Source organism: Syngnathus acus, chromosome 1 (assembly GCF_901709675.1).
Source record: "Syngnathus acus chromosome 1, fSynAcu1.2, whole genome shotgun sequence".
Taxonomy (NCBI): Eukaryota; Metazoa; Chordata; class Actinopteri; order Syngnathiformes; family Syngnathidae; genus Syngnathus; species Syngnathus acus.
Genome location: NC_051087.1, coordinates 11,933,993 through 11,957,002, shown reverse-complemented (window position 1 = coordinate 11,957,002; position 23,010 = coordinate 11,933,993). Strand labels below are relative to the sequence as shown.

General features: G+C 40.0%; 1 protein-coding gene across 9 annotated transcripts; it reads left to right on the top strand.

The window, feature by feature from the left end:
- Nucleotides 1-1,509: 1,509 nt before the first annotated feature.
- ctnnd1 (catenin (cadherin-associated protein), delta 1) lies at nt 1,510-22,512 on the top strand. Of its 9 annotated transcripts, none has more exons than XM_037249338.1 (23): nt 1,516-1,630; nt 8,397-8,544; nt 10,358-10,432; nt 10,547-10,672; nt 11,584-11,876; nt 11,972-12,062; nt 13,075-13,265; nt 13,429-13,684; nt 13,907-13,978; nt 14,485-14,635; nt 14,757-14,955; nt 15,501-15,618; nt 15,741-15,897; nt 17,170-17,187; nt 17,395-17,460; nt 17,605-17,732; nt 18,242-18,392; nt 18,473-18,668; nt 18,772-18,965; nt 19,290-19,337; nt 19,503-19,585; nt 20,471-20,525; nt 20,808-20,863. In XM_037249338.1, the coding sequence occupies exons 2-23, from the start codon at nt 8,404-8,406 to the stop codon at nt 20,861-20,863; spliced, it is 2,865 nt and encodes a 954-aa protein (XP_037105233.1). In that variant the 5' UTR covers nt 1,516-1,630; nt 8,397-8,403. The 9 variants fall into 9 exon arrangements, with proteins under 9 accessions (XP_037105823.1, XP_037105233.1, XP_037105491.1 ...); XM_037249424.1 differs by lacking the exon at nt 1,516-1,630 and adding an exon at nt 1,641-1,881; XM_037249836.1 differs by lacking the exons at nt 1,516-1,630; nt 8,397-8,544 and adding exons at nt 1,642-1,881; nt 2,847-2,918 and having other exon boundaries at nt 20,808-22,512.
- Nucleotides 22,513-23,010: the final 498 nt, after the last annotated feature.

Genomic DNA, 23,010 nt, shown 5'->3' with positions numbered 1-23,010 from the left:
CAGGATTCTGACTTTTTTTCTTAGAATTCTGACTTTTTCCGTAATACGGAAGAGGATTAGGGCCAGTGAAGAAAAAAAAAACGAGGGGTGACAGGATTCTGACTTGTTTTCTCAAAATTCTGACTTTATTCTCAGAATTCTGACTTTAAAGTCAGTAAAGAATAATAACTTTAAAGTCAGAATTCTGACTTTATTCTCAGAATTCTGACTTTAAAGTCAGAATTCCCAATTTCTGACTTTAAAGTCAGAATTCTGACTTTATTCTCAGAATTCTAACTTTAAAGTCGGAATTCTGACTTTATTCTCAGAATTCTGACTTTATTCTCAGAATTCTGATAAGACTGCACTGACCACATAACATTCCTATCCTTTCAATTACAATCCCCAAATCGCTTGGCTCCTCATGTCCTGTTCTTTGATTTTATTTTACATTATATGTTTTATGTGACCTCTCTGCATCCATTGCAGCCTGGTGATCCTGAAAGGGGGATCCTCCCATCTGTGGTCCCTTCTCAAGGTTTCTCATTTTCCCCCTAGTAGGGTTTTTTGGAGTTTTTCCCTTGCCCTCTTGAGAGCTTAAGATCAGGGGATGCTTTGAGAATAATAGTCAATTTGTTTTGCACATGTGAAGCCCTTTGAGACTGCTTGTGATTTAGGGCTATATAAATAAACTTGACTGTTCGATTGTGTAAATCCCAGTGACTAGTGGAGATGTCCCTCTACTGCCCAAAGACTCCTGGAAAATGCTTCAGCACGCCTGCAACCCTCGTGAAGATAAGCGGCCCATCCAACGATCCGTCAATTTTCGGTCCGTCCATCCGCTTGCCCGGCCGAGCTCGACCGTCCATCCATTCACACCTCACCAAGGAAGCGCCCAGAAGGCAGATGAGGTGGCTCAGGCATATATGATTAAGATATCTTAATCACATATGCCTGAGCCACCTCATCTGGCTCCTCTCAACTCCATTTTATTGTACGCCTTTGAAAATATAAAATACTGTAGAACACATTAATTAAAATATGCGTATTTGATTTAGTATTTATTTACCTATCCATCGGTTGTCAGAACCGCTTATCCTATTTTGAATTCTTTTTTGTTTTACACAGACACTTTTTGAGCAGTGCCACACGAGGACAGTATTGGAACACTTTTAGCGTTATATTACACTGTAGTGAGCCGTACATTAATTCCGAAACAAAAGTCATATAATATAGCGCGTACAATATAGTGAACTATTGATGTAGAATTATACTGTAGCGATAGTGAAGCCAAGCATGTAAAAAGTTACTCGATTTGATTTGTCTAAAGTGTGTGTGTGATGTCTTTGAGATGGAAGAACAGCAGAGATAAAGGGTTCAAAGGGACATTGTGGATGAAAGGAAAGTATTCCCATATTAGCCTGAAGGTAGGCTTAAGCAGGCGATCGGTGTTGGGTGTGTGCCGTGGCCGAGAGCAGCAGCCCCTTGAATGGATAGTTCTTTTTTTAATGCTTCCGCAAATCCGTGTTGCCTTCTTCTTGGTTTAGCCCCCTCCCGCCCGCCTCCTGCTCTCCCAAGCAGAGGAGGAAGAGCCCTCAGCCTTCAGCCCAGTCAAGTGAACGACAACCCTGGCACAGAGGAAATTGTATAGGTGGGTGTTTTCTCTGTTCTGATTTTGAACGCTCGGCTGTGTTTTCAACGCCATTGCTCGACGGCACCCCCAAGCCCCTTTTGTTTCTTTTTTTGCGTTTTCGCTGCGCACCGCCGGAGCTCACTTGTTACCCGAGACTGCGGGTCTAGATTTTGGACTGTGCGTTGAGTGCAGTCGGCTGGGCTAGGCCTGAAACCACATCGCCAACACTTATGGACTTCGAAAAACAAGCCTAACACTCCCTGCAAACGGTAACGTTGCTTCTTTTTGTGATACGTCCCCATTAGGACTGCTTGGAATGTGTACGCGCGGGAAAGAAAACCGTCTATTAATCTCGTGACGTTGTTTTCCTTGAAACGTAATGTTAGCATGCTAGCCACAGTAGCTAAAGGGAAGTTAGGTTAGCTTCGATCAATAATGTTTTAGTTTGACACGCCAGTCATGTTTTATTCCCCCTAAAACAGTGAATAAGCACTAGTTGTGCAGAAGCGTTTTTTTTTAGCAAGGTTACTTTAAATTAGTTTTCTGAAGTAGCTACTTTGTGACCAATGTGATTTGTGTCAATTACGCGTATAATCGTTAGTTTAGTTATTTGACACATCGATTGATTGAAACACGGCAACTTGCACCAGGCTTGTCAATTTGAATTGATAAAATGCAAGGATTGCGGATGATAGAATTATCAAAAAGACACGGAAGTGAGCGTCAGCATCGGCAAAGTTAGCGATCAAAGTCCAGTTTCGGTTGCCTTTAGTCCAGACAAATGTCATAGGGACTACTGGTTCACGAAGACTCATCGCTGTTTTGGCGGACATAGGCACGGCGCACTTTCACGATTTGCGGACGGACTTGGAAGTTTCAAATGTTATAGTTGAAGGTGTGTGCCAGGTAGAATGGGAGTGGTTGTGATAAACGCAAGAAAACCTGTTGCGTTGGTTTGGACGCGTAGGGTGTGGCAAGACGACAGGCGTGCTTCGTTTCATTTATTCAGTGTCCTTTTGTAGAGCTTTGCACCTTCTCAACTTACACTGGGATCAGATGGGGATGCTGGATGTGGTCCAACATGGCATTTAGTGCATCGATAGTGGAGTAATCCAGGCGTGCTTCAAATCATTGCAGAATATACAGTAAAGTACAAGTACAGGAATCCAGCTGATTGGTTAGTTTTGCTCAGTGTGGTATGAACACGCCTCATTCGTTCTACAATGGCTTACAGGTATAACAGATTTTACCTGCTGGGACAGAGCTGTTGGAGAGTGGGGCAGGTATGAACAAGCCCTTTGTTCAGATACGTCCACATGGTTTCTTTTGTATAACAAGGTTGCAAACTCTCAAGAATTCATTCTCAAATATGTAGTCTTCGAGGACTGAAGTCTGCTGCTCAGCCTTGTTTTAGGCAGGGCTATCATTTGGGAGTCTCAGTAATGACGGCCTTTCATAGCAAACCATGGGTGTGTCGCTTGCTCCTCCTCCGCCCGTCTATTTGCTGTCCCAGGTTATCTGCCTTCCTGTCTTCCTCCCAACGGTCGCAATGTGTGTTTTTATTTGAATAGCGATCACGTCATCTTGTCGAAGCGGGAGGTAAACGTGATGAGCCACTGTGGACAAAGTTTTGAAATCTGTGAGATGGCAAAGCTCACTTGAAAGTTGAGATTTTTTTTAACCAACTTTTTTGTTATAAACTGCTGGCAAGTGTATCCATCCCCAGTGTTGGCTTTCACTGTCAGTTTTGTTCTTTGTGCTGTTAAACTACACTGAGGACTGATTCTCTGGCCTTGCTTTGTCTCGTCCTTGTGGCTAGTTTTTTTGGTGCGATTGTTTTGCAGTGGGTCACTGTCAAGGATAAATGAGTTCATTGATAAGTGAAATGAATCGCAGTAGGCCCTACCATTTTATCACAAAGCAATTAAATCGCACATCAAGAACAAAGGTCACTCACTCTTCCTCTGTAATGTGATGTCGACAACTGACGTGCAATGTGGTCACCAGCCCAGACAGACAAACCTTGAGATGAATGTTGTAATTTTCTCATTTAGCCTGTTTGGGATGTGCATCATTTGATGAAAAACTGTCTTCACAATTCACTACCTTATGCTCTTTGCAGCTTCACTCGTCTAAATACGGAATTCTGAATTATTATTATTGCTCATATTTGGGAATCTCTGTGTGGCAAGACAGGAATTTAAATTCCTGATAATTCTTGGCATCTGAGAATTAAAACAATATTGTCATCTTTATGGGTCTTTGTCACCTTAATTTAAAGTGTTTCATCAATTAGACTGATCTACAAGCACACTTGTTGAGGACCCCACAGCTTCAGTCTGTGCGATCACTTGTGCTATCCCGCAAAGCAGGTGAGCAGCTGTGATGTCACTTTTGTTCGACCGCAAGTGGCAAAATGGCCCGTGATGGATAAAAACGAATGGATTTTATTTCTTGTGCGACAAAGGCATTTGTGTGTAAATGATGTGTTTTGAAAAGTAGGTGGTGCATAGAGAATATTGTAAAGACAAAAGAAGATTTTTTTTTTTTTTTTTTTTTACTTGAGATCCCCTTTAAACATGTATTCATTGTATTTGTGAGAGCATATTACATTCTCGTGTTTTTTGAAACACGTTGATCTTATACATTGGCTATAGTGCTAGTTTTTGTAACGTTGGTCATCTGACCTTGACGAGTAACCCAATGTCTGTCTGTGTTAAATGAAGGTAGATAGTGTGTTTGCATGTGTGCACTGTGCCACCACCGATCACAGGGCGAGGGAGGGAGGAGATCATAGGTTGAAGCAGGGTTGGCAAAGGCAGTCGTGGATGGATGTGTGCCAGCAACAACACATGAAATGCACAGACGCCAAATCTCTGTATGACAATTCAAATGTGGCTGTGTCAGCAGTATGCATAGCCAAGCCACGACAGCATTTCATCATCGCTTGACCTCTGTTGTGCGTGCAGGTGTGCGTGGTGTCAATGTTCCAGTGTATTCTCGAATAGCAAGTTGGTATATAAAAATCAAGACTATGCAACAATCAGTTGGACGTTAAACTTGTTCTTTCAGTGCCAAGTTTTCAGTAGGCAATGGATATCTGCAGTGCTTCCATTATCGTGGACGATATATGGTGAACGGCCAGCGACTGGGTTTGCGGCGTACCTGCCAAACGATGCCATTAGCCTTGCTGCTAATGGCAAAATAAATAATGTCCAATAATGCTTCTTTAAGTAGCTAAAGCCATTTAAAACTCTTCTAAGAAACTCCCGACCACAAGAATGTTAGTGGTGAGACGTGCGTAAGACTTGTAGCTCTATGTAGCACTCAAGCATATGAGGCAATCTCTGTGCTCTTAACAGGAGTTAACTTATTTTTCCTTTTTAACATTGTGGCAAAATAACGGTCAGAATAGTATGACGACATATCTGATATGTCATGTTAAGACTTGAATGGTTTGGCTCTGTCACCAGTGTAAAAAGTTGCAGTCAAGTTTCATAATAGTTTCTTTGTTGCTTTCTGTCATAAAATGGCACTGGCGCATCCCTTCAAATGCCTTCATTTAAATTGCCTTATTCACTGAGAATCATCGTTCTCCTTTGATGTGAGGAAATGATTGATCTTTCATAAAAATATAAAATAGGTGTGAGGGTGGTCATGGGGTGAAAAGAGTGACACATTAGGTCAGATTCCAACAGCGGAGACAGGATATGACATGCTAAATCTTACTGTGGAATGTATGACAATAGGGTGTGTGTGTGTGTGTGTTTTCGTGGTTTGATGTTAGCCTTAAAATGCACACTCATGAATATCCAAACTTATTCAGAGGTGGAGTTTGGCCTGTTTGTTTTCTGAAATACTCGACTCTTATTTCCGAGTACACAAAGTTCATTCTTGCCCACTGTTTTGTTGACTGCACAGTGATTGCTAATCACAATGTTAGAGCAGCGTTTCAACTCCCACACATAATACAATCTTATTCATCACTCAAATAAATATCACAGATAAGTAGCCCTTTTATTTCAAACTCAAATAAATCAACGAAGTATGTACGTCTGCAACTAAAGATTTGATTTAAATCATTGATCCTTTTGTTTTTTTTATGAATCTAACTTGAAAAAAAAATTGATCCTTTCGTTTTTTTTATGAATCTAACTTGAAAAAATGAAATATCTCCATCCCCTTGTTCAAAGAGGACATTTCTGTAATTTCAGGAATACAAAACACACCTAATTTAAAGGCTGCAAAAGCTTAATTTTACAATTAATTTTTTTACATTCACTGGCTGCTTCGTATTAATAGCCACATGTTATCGCATGGGATATTTGCAAACAGAGGTCACACGGATGTTTTTTTCCCCCCCCACTTGCATTTTCCTCAAACACAAAGAGAAACAATGCTGAAGGCAGCGAGTTATACAGTAACGTCCAATAAATCTTCTCACTTCCTGTACAAGGCCTGGAGTGTATCTAGTATGAGGGCAGGTTCAGGTGTTTTCATTGGTCCACTGTGACATGGTTGGTAATTTTATTGTTCAAACGTGACAAGACTATGGGAAAATCTAATGGTGGTTTGAATCTCATGAGTAAAAAAATCATGAATAGACTGTAGGGTTCAAAGAATGAGGAAGTAAGTAGCGGCTTATTGTTCAGAAAGTAAATTGACAGTACAGAAAAGTGTCCAAACATTAGCTTGATGTTTGTACATTACAAAGCTCTTAAAGTAATACATTATGAATAATTAAAAAAAAAAAAAAAAAAGAAGTCAAATATAGACCATGCACCACAAAACACATACAAATGTTTACTATGCATTCTGCCCAGGCAATTAACACAAAATGGGTATTGTGCAGTTTAAAACAGGCTGGCAGAAAATAAATAAATAAATGCTTGCATGGGTGTATGATATGGCCAAAAATGTATATCCAGAGAACTTTAAGTTTATCCTTACGGACTTACCAGTAAATTAACCTATTGTTTTTGAATTGTATTTATATACTGTTTGTGTCATCCTCAATTTAGATGTCAAAGTTTTTGTGGCGCCCAGTGTCTCCCCCCCCCCCCCCCCCCCCCCTGTGGGAGACGGTCTTTTTTTTAGTATTAAACGTTGCCCACCTCTGATCTAGAGTCTACAGTATGCGCCTTGTGATTAAATGGCGATTAGTCCAGGGTGTGCCGGACCTCTTGCCCAAAAGTCAGCTGTGATGGGCTCCAACTCAGTATTAAGGATGGATGGATGGATGGATGGATGGATGGATGGATGGATGGATGGATGGATGGATGGATGGATGGATGGATGGATGGACGGACGGACGGACGGACTCCGTTAAAATTGTTTGTCTTCACACCACGGCTGAATTCTGTATGTGGAGAAATGACGCCTCCCCCATAGGTACCCGTGTGTCTGCTGAAATGAGACAGAACACCAAATTGCCAATCAAATATTAATGAACACATGAATAAATCTGTCACCCATAGATCATGTTCTGCCACGTGTGTCCTGTATCTTGTGCTCAATATTAATGCACTCTAAATAATTTTAAAGCTTTTTAAATTGGACTTTAGGATCGAGTACGTCGTCTCCTATTAACTGAGGACCTTTTGTGCATGCCCTTTTACTTCTTTCCACTTTTACTGCAGCCTTGGAATGAACAAGTGCAAACCAGTTAGCGGCTGATAACATTCTCAGGGTTCTACATTAACAGTGGGCGGGGGCCACTACGTGACTGTCAAGCCAGTACAAAATTCACGATGATGATGAAATCAGCTCACGTTTGCTTTTTTTAAAAAAAAAAAAAAGAAATTCAAGATTAATTTACCCAAATTTGCAAATTACTGTATTGCACCCATTTTCAGGTTGAATTTTTTCATCAGGAGTGGATTGAACAAGCTACAAAGCTTAAATAATACAATAGCAAATAATCATTGAAACTTATCATGTTATATCATGAATATACACACGGCCAGTGCCGGTTCTGGCAGGGCCACCGCATCATAGTGGCCCAGCATGGCTACCACCCAAAATGATTCTATGCTTTCTCTCTTCACACAATCCCTCGTTTTTCGCTGGGGTAATGTTCCAAAAAGAACCCATGATAGGCGAAATCCGTGAAGTAGAAACCTTTATTTTTTCTCACCATTATTATACATGTATAAGATTGAAACCAAAGAACAAAACCTGTTATCAGGCCCAACCGTTTGTTTAACAGCAACCGTTTGTTTAACAGAGAAGTAAACACTTTCTTCCAAATAACTACAGTAAAATAATAACTTTGCGGCCTCACCCTGCTCTGTAATGTCTTTTTCTTCTGAAGCCATAACACTATGAAAAAAAAATTGTGAGGCTGTGAAAGGTAAACCGTGATATTACTGCGAGGGATTACTGTATTTTTAACCCATTGAACAGAAGCGCACACTGGCAAACCTTACTCCACTACTCCTGGGTGACGTATAGGCCCCCAACTTGGTCATAATTATTGTGATTGACTGAAGCTCTGGTTGGACATTCCTTTTTTTTTTTTTAACGCTCATTTTATTTTTCATGCAGTTAACCGCTATTTTAATTCCTTCCTTACCTCCTCACTGTGTTAATTAACCTGTGCCTCTAGAAAAAGAATTTTATCAGCACTCCTATAGGTGCACATGGTAGCTACCTGTGACCACCTCCCCTATACCTGGGTGATTCAGTTCTGCTCTGTTGGTTCTTTGGTTCCTGGTGTTGGTTAAATCACTTCTCTCTCTTTGGTGTTGACCCTGTCCTTCCCTTTCCTCTGCTTTGCTCTTAGCGTGTGAATGGAGCAGTGTGCAAGTACGGCCTCCCTGCTGGCTTCCGTGCGGGAGCAGGAGAGGCAGTTTGAGATGCTGAGCCGAGCTCTGGAGGAGGAGCGGAGGTCGTGCGCCGGCACTTTGCCCCGCCCACTCCCCAACATGCAGGTAACATTATAATTCTGTGCTTCTTCCACCATCTACCCTCAAGCACCTCATGCTCATGGTCAGCTTCAATCAGTATGTGTGGACACGATGGCAGCAGAAGATGGGCGGGAAAAAATAGTGCCTCTTGATTTAGATGGTTTGATTCTCATTGGATCTTTAATGTCATTTAGCAGCAACATTTTTTAGCAGCAAAGTCGTCTACCATTGAGAACGCTGAATATTTCAAGTGAAGCACTTTGCAGCAAAATGATCTCAGTGTATAATTTTGACCCTCAGCTTCACTTAATAGCTTTTGATCACACATGCTTCCCATCCCCTTTTCATTCCTCAGCAACTATCCATGTTTCATGTCTTCCCATCCTCTTTCAACAATTCAGCCTAACAGACCGATGCAATCAAACACGTTGAAAATGGTTGTTTCTCTTAAGATTCCTGTTCTTTTCTGTATTTACTGTATTTACAGCTTGCTTAGCTGTATTCAGTTTATTGATTTATTTTGGTAACATTTTTGTGATTTTCCTCATTTGGTAAAGGACAGAGGAAGAATGTGCCGATTATGGTTGACCTTTCTCCAGAGTTGGTGCTTTACAGCTTAGCTGATAATAGCATACTCTTAGATGAACTTGGCAGTTGTACTTGAACTAAAGAAAATTTTAATTGAGATTTACTTTATACGCTCTTCTTTCTCTTTACTTACATATTCTGCTATAAATGTAGACAAATACAAACATACTTGAAGAAGCACACATGGCTCTGAATCACGATTTTTATCTCCTATCGGTTGGCTGCTAACGGCAACAAGGACCGCCCCCTTCTATGTCATTAATCTCTCTCAAATACAAGCGTTCCATGGAAACCTGACGAGTTGGATTAGATGTACAATTGGTGTGTGAGGAGGGCAAGATAAATGTAACCTGTTGTTGGTTCTTATCTCTGTGTTTGTTTGCATACCCCAGAGGCTTCGGCATTTCTCTGTCACCTGCATTACTGTCATGTTCCGACATGCTCATTGCCCAACACTTTCTACGGTTGCACAAAAAGTAACAAAGCCTCTGATCGGTCTTTTGTCATTTTTAAAATGATTTTCTTCAAATTTTGTGTTTTCAATGTTATTGCTATTATCGAAAATGGAACGGCTCCGTTTTCATTATTTTTACATTTATTTGTATCACCAGAGAGCAACAGCACAGCTCCGAATGTGACACAAATCTGGCCTTGTCTGTGGTCTTACAGACTCTCATAGTTACGACAGTTTAAGTTACAACTCTGGGGCAACCTTTTGGACTAGAATTGACTGCACATCATACTGTTCAACCAAAATTGATGCCAAGATTGTTGAATGTTTGAATTCCCTTTTGTTCTTTCACTCATTGCACGCTATCTGTTTCCATCATTCCATTATACCATTAAAACTCATTTACCAATGTGATTGAACACTCCTAATTGTCCATAGTTGTGAATGTGAGTGAAATTGGTTGTTCGTCTGTGTGCCCTGTGATATCGCCTGTAGATTGCTGGGATAGGCTCCAGCACGCCTGTGACCATAGCGAGGATAAGCATTTTCTAAAATGGATGGATGGAGAGTTTAAGGGTGTGGTGATTAATGACTTATAATAACAATGCACTGTTAGCTATCATTATTGATTATTTGACACTAATTTGATATTGAAAGAAGCATTAATTGAATTATCAAAATTATTCATCTTTGAGGCCAAAGAAGGACCTTGCTACACTTGTAGAGCTTTACTGTTACTGAGAATATTTCTTAAAAATGCTTTGAATAAGCCTTAAGTATATTTCCTCCATCTCATAGAACGGCCGCCTTCCTTGTGATGCAGACGTAGAAAGGCTAACACTTAACGAAGGTTACGTCAACGGGACACATCACGTAAGAAACATTCTAATTCAACTGGGAGCCTTTTTTTTTAATACTTTTTAAAGATGAATATAAAACAATAATGTCATTATACTTTCTTTTATACTCTGGAATGTCTTTGTGCAGTTCAGGATGGAGCCTGGTCAGATGGTGCAGGAGACCTACACAATGGAGCAAGACCACCAGGAGTCCAACCCAATGTTATCTGTGGAGACCAATGATGATGGCACCACAAGACGCACAGAAATCACGGTAAAATGTAGATGGATGTTTGTGCCCTGTGGTGTAGTATAAGTAGGTTGCTTTCATATTTATAATTCACTTTCTTTAATCCAAATCAGTCGCTGGATTTTGTATTGAATTGTTTCAAAGCTCCTCAAAATTTGTCATAGTTTATGTAACATAATATTCTTCTGTCATTAGTTTCTGTGGTTTCAGTAGGAAGGTCTTGTTATGGTCTCGGGGGCATTTTCCAATGCATTCCAATGGCCGGTTCATCATACGAGAAATTTGTCTCGTTGTGGTTCAGCCCAATCACAATCCCCTACGGGGTCAACTGTTCAATAAATAAGTTGTTTAAATAGATTGGATAGATTGCTCCATCTTCTGACCGGTTTTGTTATTGTCTATTTTAAAACTCGCTGATTGGTAATCGGCTGCAAAATCTTCATCCTGTGAAGACGATTGACGAATGCATTAATCTAGGTAAAAGCCACGTTCCTTTCGACTTGCGAGTTCATACTATCTGTACAAATAGTAATGGGATACATAAAAAAAAATCGCAGTGACAATAAATGAAAATAACAAAGCCCTACAACAGATAGTTTTTAAGAAGAGTTAAATACATCATGGTCTTTTTATTTTTGTACTGAAAATATTAAGATTTGTGGATTGCTGGGAAGAGGGTGGGCATTTACAGGCTTTGTGCTTGAGCCAAGTCCTTTTGGACGTTATTATTAGGATACTAGTTTTCAATGATTTTAAAAATATTTTAAATATTTTGAGTACAGTGGTACTTCTACTTACCAACGTCTATACTTAGGAACCTTTCGAGATACAAACTGGAGCCTCACAAGTTTTTTACATCTACTTATACCATAATCTTTATATCTTTTATATCATAACCTGATGTCTTGTATCCCACCCTGCTTCTTTTACTCTAGGTAAAAAAAGTAGCAAAGCCCATTCCAACTCGTACAGTCATCCCCTCGGTATCCGACACGCTTTCCTTGGATGGTGGTGGTTCGATGACTGGTATGGGAGCTTACATCCCACCCATGGACCGGGGCTACAGGCAGGCACCTGGAGTCGGTGCACCCATGGAATACCCCACCCAAACTGTGCCTCGCAACTACCAATATGGACCTCCAGGTGGCTATGAGGACTACCGTGCCGGACCCCCATCTGAAGCATACGCAAGCCTTAGCAGGGGTGCTCGCATGGACGATCGCTATAGGTAGCATGCCAACTCTCTCTTATGGTCATCACTTAAGTTTGTTATTTTAACTTAATTTGGTTATATATCCATTCCTCTATCAACTGTCTTTCTAGACCAGTCCATCCAGATGGTTATCGAACTCTGGATCCGAGCTACAGAGCACCCAGCAGGAACCAGATAGATCCCTATGCTGCTCAACCACAGGTAGAATTAATCGCTTTCCACGATTGAAGTTTGTGTAGCATGATTGAAACGTTGGTTGTAAGATCATTGATCATTATTACTCCTCTGCAACATTAACGTGGTTGTTTGTGTGTAGTATCAAGCGGAAGTAGTACATCTTTTAAGGACAGTCCTGAAAACAATCAGAGATACTCTTAATAAAACAGATTAATAAAACAAACATGTTTTCATCGCTCATTTGGCTCTACACGTTTCACAGTACATACACCAAAACATAAGTCAAAAACCAAATTGGATTAAGTGGTATTTCATTGACAACATTTCACCAATAGAATGCTGAAACTCAAAATCCTTGTACGTGTCAAGGGGGAGTTTGCAGATTTTAAACTGCTCGCAAGATTTTAATGTAGCCTTTTTTCTAGTCTTAATGGTTGTTTTCCTCAAGTGTGTCTTAAAAGTGAAATGAGAACTACAATACAAGGAAAAGCGTGTCATTCATTCTTTATTACTTTACAAACGGCTGCCCAACAACACGCCTGACGTAAATTAATGTAACAAAGAACCCCTTCGGCTGCCTAACAACATGCCTTTCTAAAAAAAAAAAAAAAAAGACTATCTATGCAACGCGCTTTCGGGGTTGACGCGATTCCCAAATTCCCTAAAGTCAGTGTAAAATCGAGATTTAGGTGTACTCGTGATTCAACAGATTCAACTTTTGAAGATGTATTTTTCCCATAACATTTGTCTTTTTTTCATGGAGGGTTGTGGAGACGTTTTTCATACAAAACTCATTTTGGAGGTTAACCAGCGATTGTTGAAGATTTCTTTTGAAAAATGCATTGCCTCAATTGCATTTCAACGGCCGTTAATTGTATACAAATCTTTGCTATTTGCTTGCTGCTATAGTCCATAATTTTTTTTCTAATCGCAAACTTTTTCCATTTACTTTACTACGTTCCATTTACAAGACCTTTGGGACAAGACAAATTTAACGTTAAGTGTCTGTCATGTTCAACATTTTTCTACTTTTTAGGTTGGACGAATGGGAAGTGCAATGGAGCTTTCTTCAGTCCCAAGGTTTGTTCCAGAGTCGTACGGAATGGAGGATGATCGGCGAAGTATGGGCTATGATGAGTCTGATTATGGTATGGGACATCCAATGCACTACAGCACCGTGCCCCGTAACATCCATGGCTTTCCCCAAGGGCCACCACGTCGAACTGGGTAGGTTGTAGATATCATGTGGATCTTTACGTTTCTGAATAATTTAGTGTTGATGTGCTGTCTGTGTGTGTTCATGCCAGAGAATGTGAGCAGTATTGTGATCCTTTATTTTGGGTACATTTCCATGTCAGTTCATCTCTCTGCTCTGGTGCTTTCTCCTCAGGAGCTACGAGGGCACTCTGGATGGTGATATGAGTGGTCCCGGGGACATGTACTATTGGGGAGGAGGTGCCCCGATAGCACAGGGCGAAAGAGGAAGCATGGCTTCATTGGACAGCACTCTGAGAAAAGGCCCAGGCCCAGGTGGCTGGCGTCAACCAGAGTTGCCAGAGGTTGTTGCCATGCTTAACTATAGGCTGGATCCAGTCAGGAGCAATGCTGCTGCATACCTGCAGCATCTCACTTATAAGAATGATAAGGTAAGATAAGAATGTACAATCATACTTGTTTCAAGCCTGTTTATACCGTGTTCAGCCAGTAATTTCAATTGCTGGATTTGTGTTTTTACAGTCACTTATTCATCATTTTCACAAATTAATTGTTTAGGACGTGAGGGCTTTCTCTCTGTCAAGCATACCTCTGCTCAAGAAATGTACGTTTACCATGTTCATCATCACTTAGTTAAAGCCTTTTGCTTTTAGGTGAAGTCAGATGTTCGACGTCTGAAAGGCATCCCGGCATTGGTATCAATGCTTGACAACCCAAACAAAGAGGTACGTTCAGTTTCTCGATGGGATGATTTTTCTCTGTTGAGGTTGTTTTAATTATGTAACGCTGAAACAGTTTATTGGTATGTATTATGCTCCTAAGTTCTAACACAAATACTGAATGAAAGAAGAACAGGAATAGATGTTTGTTTCAACAGTTGCATACAGTGTTTGAATGTCCCTGGTAAATTCTGGTCGGTCAGCATTTGCTCCAAATAGTCTCTCCAAACATTCTTTGGTCTTTCGTAGTTAAATTTGGTACAAGCTGTGGTGTTGCTATTTCTGATCCAAGTTTGAGTAATGCCAGTCACAACACTTCTTGAATTCCACTTTTGAAGCAAGAATTTCTTCTGATTTGAATAAGACTGTGTCTATAATATATAGAGAGCATAAACTGATGTTTTGAGTTGATTTATCTTGGTTTGAAAGTTGCAGGGTGCAATGGGTGCCTCTACAAATTTTAAGAATTTCTAACTAAATCATCTGCGTGATGAAAATTATGTCTCTCACAGGTGCACTATGCAGCTTGTGGAGCTCTAAAGAACATTTCGTATGGTAAAGATCAAGACAACAAAATTGCCATCAAGAACTGTGATGGTGTGCCTGCCTTAATTAGGCTTTTGAGAAAGACCCATGACCAGGACCTTACTGACTTAATCACAGGTTAGCTACACACAGTCAACACAAGCAAATGTGCATCATGTGACCCGAGTTTTTATTTCTATATTCCTGAGGAGTTTTGATTTTCATCCAAAATCTGTATTGAAATACAAAATATCTCCAGGGACACTTTGGAACCTGTCATCCCACGACTCTGTAAAAATGGAGATTGTGGACCATGCATTACACGCCCTCTCGGATGAAGTGATGGTGCCTCGTTCGGGCTGGGAGCGTGGGAGCAATGGTGGTGGAGGGGAGGAAAACTGTAAGCCCAGACACCTGGAGTGGGAGACGGCTCTCACCAATACAGCGGGCTGCCTGAGGTATGAAGACAAATAAAGAACATCAAGATGGCACTGCAAAGCTCTTTTCATGCTACTTAGTGGATGAAAGGGTGGATTTAGAGAAGTTGGCTACGCAAATATAAATTGGTTATTATTGAATACGAACAGATTAAAATATGGGGCCCTGTTTGGAGAAATCAGGGATGGGGAATTTAAGATGTTCCAGCAGGACATTGAATACAATGTAAAGTTGAACAATGAGGTTTAGTCTCTGACAGTTATCTACGTATGAACTCTGTGCTCAATGCATGATATGGTGTTAATCTGCAAGTTAATTTTTCAGTTCATCTGCAGATTATTTATTTTTTTCCTCTTACAAAAAAGCCTTAAATGCCACCTACTAATATTAAAGTGGTAAGAATAGGAAAACCCCACAATGTTTACGGAAATAACTTGAAAGAGACAAACGAATAAAAATGTTACGGAAATAATTTCATGAAATTACAGTTTACACATTCAGTTTTACATTCTTTTCTTTCTTTTTTTTGCTCTTCATCACTTGTCAAATTTCTACCCGATGACAGAAACGTGAGTTCGGAGCGGAGTGAAGCAAGACGGAAGCTGAGGGAATGCACAGGATTGGTGGATTCTCTTATGTACATCGTCCAGTCCCAGATTGACTGTAAAGATGTCGACAACAAGGTACATATGTGCAAGATTGCTCATTTGTTGTCCCATTGACATTCATATAGGAGCATCTAGGTTATTTTGGCTATCTTTAGCTTCAGTTTTAATTTTCATCTTCCTGTTCTTATGTCATATAGCTCATAGAGAACAGTGTGTGTCTGCTGAGAAACCTATCCTATCACGTGCATCGTGAAATCCCCGGATGTGAGCGGTACCAAGAAGCTGCGCCTATCAACCAGGGCCCGGCCCCGTCCAGCCAGAAGAGCGGTTGTTTCAGCTCACGCAAGAGTAAAGGTATGCTTCACAGAGGAATGAATTCCATTCAGTCAGTTTAGGGCCAACATTAATATTGTCACTCTTGACGATTGAGTTTCAGCCTATTGCGACACACTCCCACATAAACAAAACAAGTTTGCAGAGGAATGTTGAGAATGTGTGAGAGAGAGAGAGAGGTCATCCTTTCCTTTGTTTGTCTTTCATTGAGAGTATTGATTTTTCTTTTTTTTTCCCCTAAAGTGGCTTCGATTTCTGGTGAATTTGCGTAAACATTGTAGCTACTGCAATGACACGACAAGGGATTTGGCATAGTATTCCTGTGTCAAAGGAAAAAAAAACTACAGAATACGAATGTTTACAATAGGCTAGTAATCCACAGTCTGGAGTGAGTGCCACTAGTGATACGGAGCTCCCTGTGAGGGGTATTTGGGGGGGTTCAATACGTGGAATAATACCCTTTTATTTGAGTTAGCGCAGTAAAATATGAATTTATTTATTAACCAATTATTTATTTAGTTTATTAATAGGTTATTAACCAATTATTTCTGCGTTTATGCTGTCATTTAATGATTAAAAAACAAACTAAACTCTTTAACTCTTGTTTTGCTTTTTTTTAAATTCTCTTTCACAAGTTACTGTATTATACTGCACTCTTTTTTTTTTTTTGCATTTTCAAAATAAATTGTTAAATAATAATGTTACAGCAATATTGCATTAACTTATTAGTAGTGGTGGTGTTGAATCAATGACTTTCAGTACTGTTCACAAACATATTTGTATGCAGTAATTTCTTTAAAATCATGTATCTTACTGACATAATGCTTAATTGAATTGCATACTTTTAGCCAGAATATATGTACTCAATCAGCCGACTGCTAATATTATTGCTTATTTCTGCCACATTGTTACAAAATGGCATTATTTTTAAAGACAAACATCACTAGAATAAAGTGCACATCCACGTCAGCTGGTGCACCTTGTGCACTCCTTATATTTTTTGGGATGTGTAGTCAAGCTGTATGTTTCCACATTGATAAGCAACATCATTGTAAAAGATTGTTGTGTATAATCAATTTTAGTATTCTTTCATTGCGTTCATTAAGTTTTCGTGCCTTGCTCGTTGTGCTGCTTATTCCTGTGAGCGCAATCATTGGTGTTGGGGCTGGTGTTAACATGGTATCCTAAATTACAGATCTTTTCCTTTTGCCAAAATGCTTTCTGTGCATCTGTCCTTCTCTACTCCCCCTGATCCTCTCCACTTTTTCTCTCCCTTTCGGCGCTGGGCTTCAGATGAGTGGTTTTCCAAAGGTAAGCTCCTGACCGCGGTGTGACTTTGCGTTCTCTCCTAGTCGTAATTGGCACTCTAGTAATAGTTGTAGTAGTTAACAGATTATAGTGTTCTCCTTGTACTAACATGCAAATCGTCTCGCTGAAAAAACTTAACCAATTTACTAACAATGAATATAGGTAACTTATGTCATCTCCCTAATTCTGCAACTTGAATGTCTGTTCCAGGAAAGAAAGATGAGGATCCAGCTGCAGACACAATAGACATTCCAAAGAGAACGACACCTGCGAAAGGTAACTCCAGTTTAATCAACATTGTTGATTGTGGTTGTTGCATTTAGAAGTTGCTGTCCTCCTCTCTTCATCCCCTGATTTGAGTAGTTTTGCTTCCTAGCGCGTTACCTGCTGTGCTAGCCTGTGTCTTCCTCTGCACTGTAGGCTATGAACTTTTGTTCCAACCAGAGGTGGTTCGCATCTATACCTCTCTGCTGATGGAGTCAAAGAACCCCACCGTGCTGGAGGCCTCAGCAGGAGCTGTTCAGAATTTGTGTGCTGGACGTTGGACGGTACCTCCTTTTAATAAGCGCTGAATTTCATTTAATGGAGAGCTTTGTTCTCAATTGGTACACGTTTGATCTAAAAGAGACAAGCCTTCACCTTGTGAAATACAGCGGAGTTGTGTAACCTGGTTTGCAAACAGAAACAACAGCACATTGTGGTAATATTTCCCATTGAAATGAATGGTAATGCCTTATCCTTAAAGCTGAGTTGCAGTTTAAAGTTAATGTTTTTATTGCTGTTTGTTAATGTTGATTACTGTCAATAAATTGTCATAAAAATGCACTTACTGCATTCTTTTAGATTGATATTTTGCTTTCGCTTAAAAAGCCTTTTTGAAATAACCTGCCTGAATATCGATAATTTTTTTTCCATATTCCCCAGCTCTAATTTTTACATAGTTCTATTTTAGAGTAATGTGCATTCCACACACTTCCCATTATGACTATCATGCTCATATTGTAACTAACATCTTCCAACCTGTTTTGCAAATGAAATTATGTCTGTATTTGTCCAGTATGGCCGTTACATCCGTGCCTTGCTACGCCAGGAGAAAGGTCTGCCCATGATGACTGAACTACTGGCGCACGGCAACGACAGAGTAGTTCGAGCGATGTCGGGAGCGCTCCGTAATCTGGCGATAGATGCTCGTAACAGAGACCTACTGGGTGAGGCTTACTTTCTCGTTGACCTCAAACAATGGACATTATTTACACGTTTTTGCTGCTTATTCCTTGTATGTTATTAGGCAAACATGCAGTGCCTCACCTAGTGGCCAACCTTCCTGGTGGCGGTCAGAGTCAGCCCGTGCGAGCACTATCAGAAGCAACAGTAGTGTCTGTGTTGAGCACGCTCCATGAGGTGCTGGGCTCTAGCTTGGAAGCTGCAAAGACTCTCAGGGCCTCACAAGGAATTGAGAGGCTAGTTCTCATCAACAAGGACGGGTAGGGATCTTGACTGAATTGGAGGAAGCACGGTGTTCAGTCTCGTCTGGGTTTCTTTGTGTGTTTGAACTCCCGTTTTGCTGTCTCTCTCTGGCATCACCAGTAATCGTTCAGAGAGGGAAGTGCGTGGGGCTGGGCTCGTACTGCAGACTGTATGGGCCTACAAGGAGCTGCGGCGTACTTTGGAGAAGGATGGATGGAAAAAAACAGACTTCATGGTGAACCTAAACCCTCCCAGCAACAACACACGGACCAATGGAGGATATGAGGACAGCACTTTGCCCCTCATAGATAAAGGTCAGACAATAAAAGGTTTAGACTTTTCAAATGTACTGCTTCATATTGGCCCTCAGTCTTCATTTGTGTCAGCAGTAAAATGAAACTATCTGGAATTCACATACTATCCATACTATCATTGGCACACCCATGCATACGGTTATGCATCTAATCACGTTATTATGATGATTAGTTTAGTTTATTCGCGCAATATCCAAGACATACATGATACAACAAACAGTATTGGATATTCATCCAACCATTTATATATATTTGTGAATTCCACCTCAAGAAGAACTGAAAGTCAGAGCCTACGATGCTTATCGTTTTTGTATCTTTGTTCAGGTGTCAAAGGTGAACGAGACATGATTCCAATGAATGACATGGGACCAGGCGAGTATTAATACTGAAACCATTTACCTGTAACAAATTTATATCACACCGATTTGATTAGATACTTGCAAGTATAAGAGATTAACCTTGTCTGCAGATTTACCTTTCCATCTTTCCATTACAAACACACTCACACTGCGACTTTGAATATGCGCCTTCCATTAGACGCCTACTCCACACTGGACCAACGAGGGAGAAGGAACACTTTGGACAACGCAATTGAACCTGATGATAAAGATACAGTACAGGTATACACAGTACAGTACATCGCTGGCGCAGCGTTGGAACCTAATATGTCACAATTTGGTTGAGTTATTTGTGTTACATGAGTGTTATTTCGAATACATTTTTGAGGCAGGATGCCATAGAGGGCTTGATTTTAAAAAAACAAACAAACAAAAAACACTTTATACAAAATTCTGCATGAGAAGTGTACATGATACATAGATACAGTATGAAAAGTTAGATTTGTCTCCTTTGAACTATGTGCTTACGGTGGTACTAAAACAATGTCACTGCTTTTGATGGGAACGTCACCCTGGCCAACATGGCCTGCCACATTGATACGAGTGTTAGCCAGATTTAATCAGTGTATCAGAGAATTTTGGATATTACACATTTGGCTCTTTGGAGATTTAATATTTTGGGTTAGAATTATTTAAACACAATCATTTCCATTTTGTAGCTATTTTCAGCCTAGAATTACAGTAATATTGCAACGTTTCTTTCAAACTTGCACGATACTCGAGTCGGTTCCCTTATTAGCAGCGGTGAACGTTACTGTGAGAAGGGACACGTGCTCACACACGCCCACAGAAAGCATGTCTCTTCATGTCTCAATGGAGGATGTGCTTTATATTTGTGTGGCACATTTCTAGCCGCTGCTGTTCCACCTGCTTTATAAATTAAGAACAAAACTAACTTTTTGTTACCCCTCTTTTTTTTTACCCATCTTTGGCACCCTTATTTCTTAAATATGCTTGTTTCAAACTTTTATGGGTTTTTTTTCCCCAACAACTAACAGATTGACAATGTTTTTGCTCCTTGTGTTCCATCTGTTCCTTTCTGGCACTAATTTTCTTGATGGGTTTTTCTCTATCACACATTCCTCCTCTCCTTTTTTGTTCTCCCAGGGAGTGAGGTATGGTGAAAGGCAGGCCGCTTTGCCTCTAATGGATTCTTATGATGGTTAGGCTACACCCACTGTCTAACTGCATGTCAGTGCATGGTATGTTTATCTCACAGGAGGCTGTGCTCAACTCACTTGCATCGCCTTAGTTTTCCTGTAGTGTCACTAGTGAGCTTCCATTGTACTGTAATAACTGTTCTTCAGAGTTGTCTATAATTTTTGTGATCTATTTGTCAGCAGCTGCATGATGAGTCTATGTTTAGTTAAAGGTCTGCTGTCATTGTAATGATTGCTTGCGGCAAAGGATTAAAATTTTGCATTTTTTCCCCCCCCACTCTCAGAAAAACTAATAGTGTGCATCACCAAACGACATCTACCCGCACACTGCCCTTGCTGAACTGACAAAGAGGGACCAGAACACTACCGATGGGACAAACCACCACGATTTTTATTCATACTTTCCTCTTAGCTCCTCATGCTTTTGCATCAGCTCTTCCCTCTCAATGACAGTCCTGGTTTTGCAGCTGACAACTCAATGAAACTCTAAAAACTGGAAAAGTGCTGTGGTTCTATGACAACAAGATTGTTCTTCTCCCTTACATCTCTGCTTAACTACACTACGACTTACCTGGAAAACACTAATGCTCTATTTCAGGTCAGACTGGATAAGAACATGACGTTTGGGGGAAAATCTCCGTGAATTTGTTTAAACAAAAAAAAAAAATTGAGGGCTTGTGTAATCACCACCCCTTTTTTTTTAATGGGTGACAACCACAGAAAGATTTGTTATGATAGAAAAACTGTTAATTGATTGACTCTCATACATGGCTTTGTATTTTGTAGTGGTTGTTCCTGTTTTTGCTTTGTTCTCTAAGACATGTACATGTGCCAAAAGACAATGCCGCCGCTCAACTGCCATTACTGAATTCACCTATTAACCACTTAAAGGAAGCTTTTTGTACAATGTTTTTCTCTGTTAAAGTCCTAAGAGGCATGGGCATGCTGCATTTCTGTATTTGATAATATTAAGGGGTGTAGGTTTTGAATTCGGGGTATCTTAAGATCAGTCTTCACCTGTGACATCTGATATATTGCGCTATGTACAACAAACTCCTTACATTTTTGATTCAGCAGAGGCATTTTCTTATTTTACTACAAGTCCATAATCTGAATGTGTAATACCGTACTGTTTTTAACAGTGCTTGTGTGGGCCAACTGGAGTGCCTTGATAACTCAGGACAGGTATGATGGGTGTGTCAAACCATAACGTGGCTTGTCACTCACCGTCAGCGTAGGGAATGCTGGGGTTTTGTGTTACACAAGTTAAAGGTATACATCTGTTTTTTTTAAGTAGGCATTGATTTTTCTTCATGTGCTTCAAAAACAAAACTCTTGTATTCTGTATATGTGTGCCACAAACACATGGCCTACCTGCCTTTAAGTATACAGAACAGCACATGGGAGAAGAAAGTTGTCCTTTTTGCCCACATTCTCAAGTTCTGTGCTTACTTATCCCGTAGAGGACAACACACACTAGTGCAAAGTAAGATGTAGATAATTGAAAGAAAAAAAAAATCAAATAAAGCACGTGGTGATGTTTTGTTTGTCTTTGCTTTAATTTTTCATGCCAACTGCCTAATTTTCAAGTTGCCTTGACTGGACTGACTTCAAAGAATAGCAAATTGCATGGGCTTGGTATGTCTATGAAGGCATAGACCAGAGAAATAAAAGCACATTTATACAATATATAGACAAGAGAATATTTGTTAATTTTATGCCTTTATGTATATTTTTTTTAATATTCATTTGGGTTTAATTATTTTGGGTGTTCTGGGTGAAGCATATGCAATCAGTTTTTGTTAGCTTGAAAATTGTCTTAATTAGAAGCTTAAAAAAATCCAATTTATACATCTGCCATTTGTTGAAAACTGATTATAAACTACACCTTAGCATTTCTGCCTTTGCTCCTAAAGTTGCACATTCTCATTTATGAATGACTTATGTAACTAGCAATATTGTTTTTAATAAAAAGAAATGAATTTTCAACCTGGGTTGGTTTACACTGTGTGAATAATTATTTTGAAATTGTGGAAATAGTTCTTCAGCCCTCACAAATTACCTCCCACGCATTTGACAATGCTGTAACATATTTTGTCAATATAAACAACGAATGAGAACAAAAATAAAATTTAAACGATCAGAGCAGCCCTGACCAAATGTGGCTGTAGTCCTCCGCTATGACATCATCGCTGCTCGCCTGTGGCGCCATGGTCAGTTTGTGGACGGAGCACCTAACTCAAAACCAACGTTAGCAACTGAGATTAAACATACTTTTTGATAAGGATTGCATTTTAGATGCATCTCTGTTGTGTGGGGGAAAAATAGTACGAGTGACTATAAGATATTGGTAAGTAATGCTCATGTGTTGGCATGCCATTTAACCTGCTTGTAATTAACGAGTCTGCACCGTCGCCATACTTTGTCCCGCGTTTCTTTTCATTGATCGACTTGACTATCTATTAGCTGCCGTTTTATGCGGATACA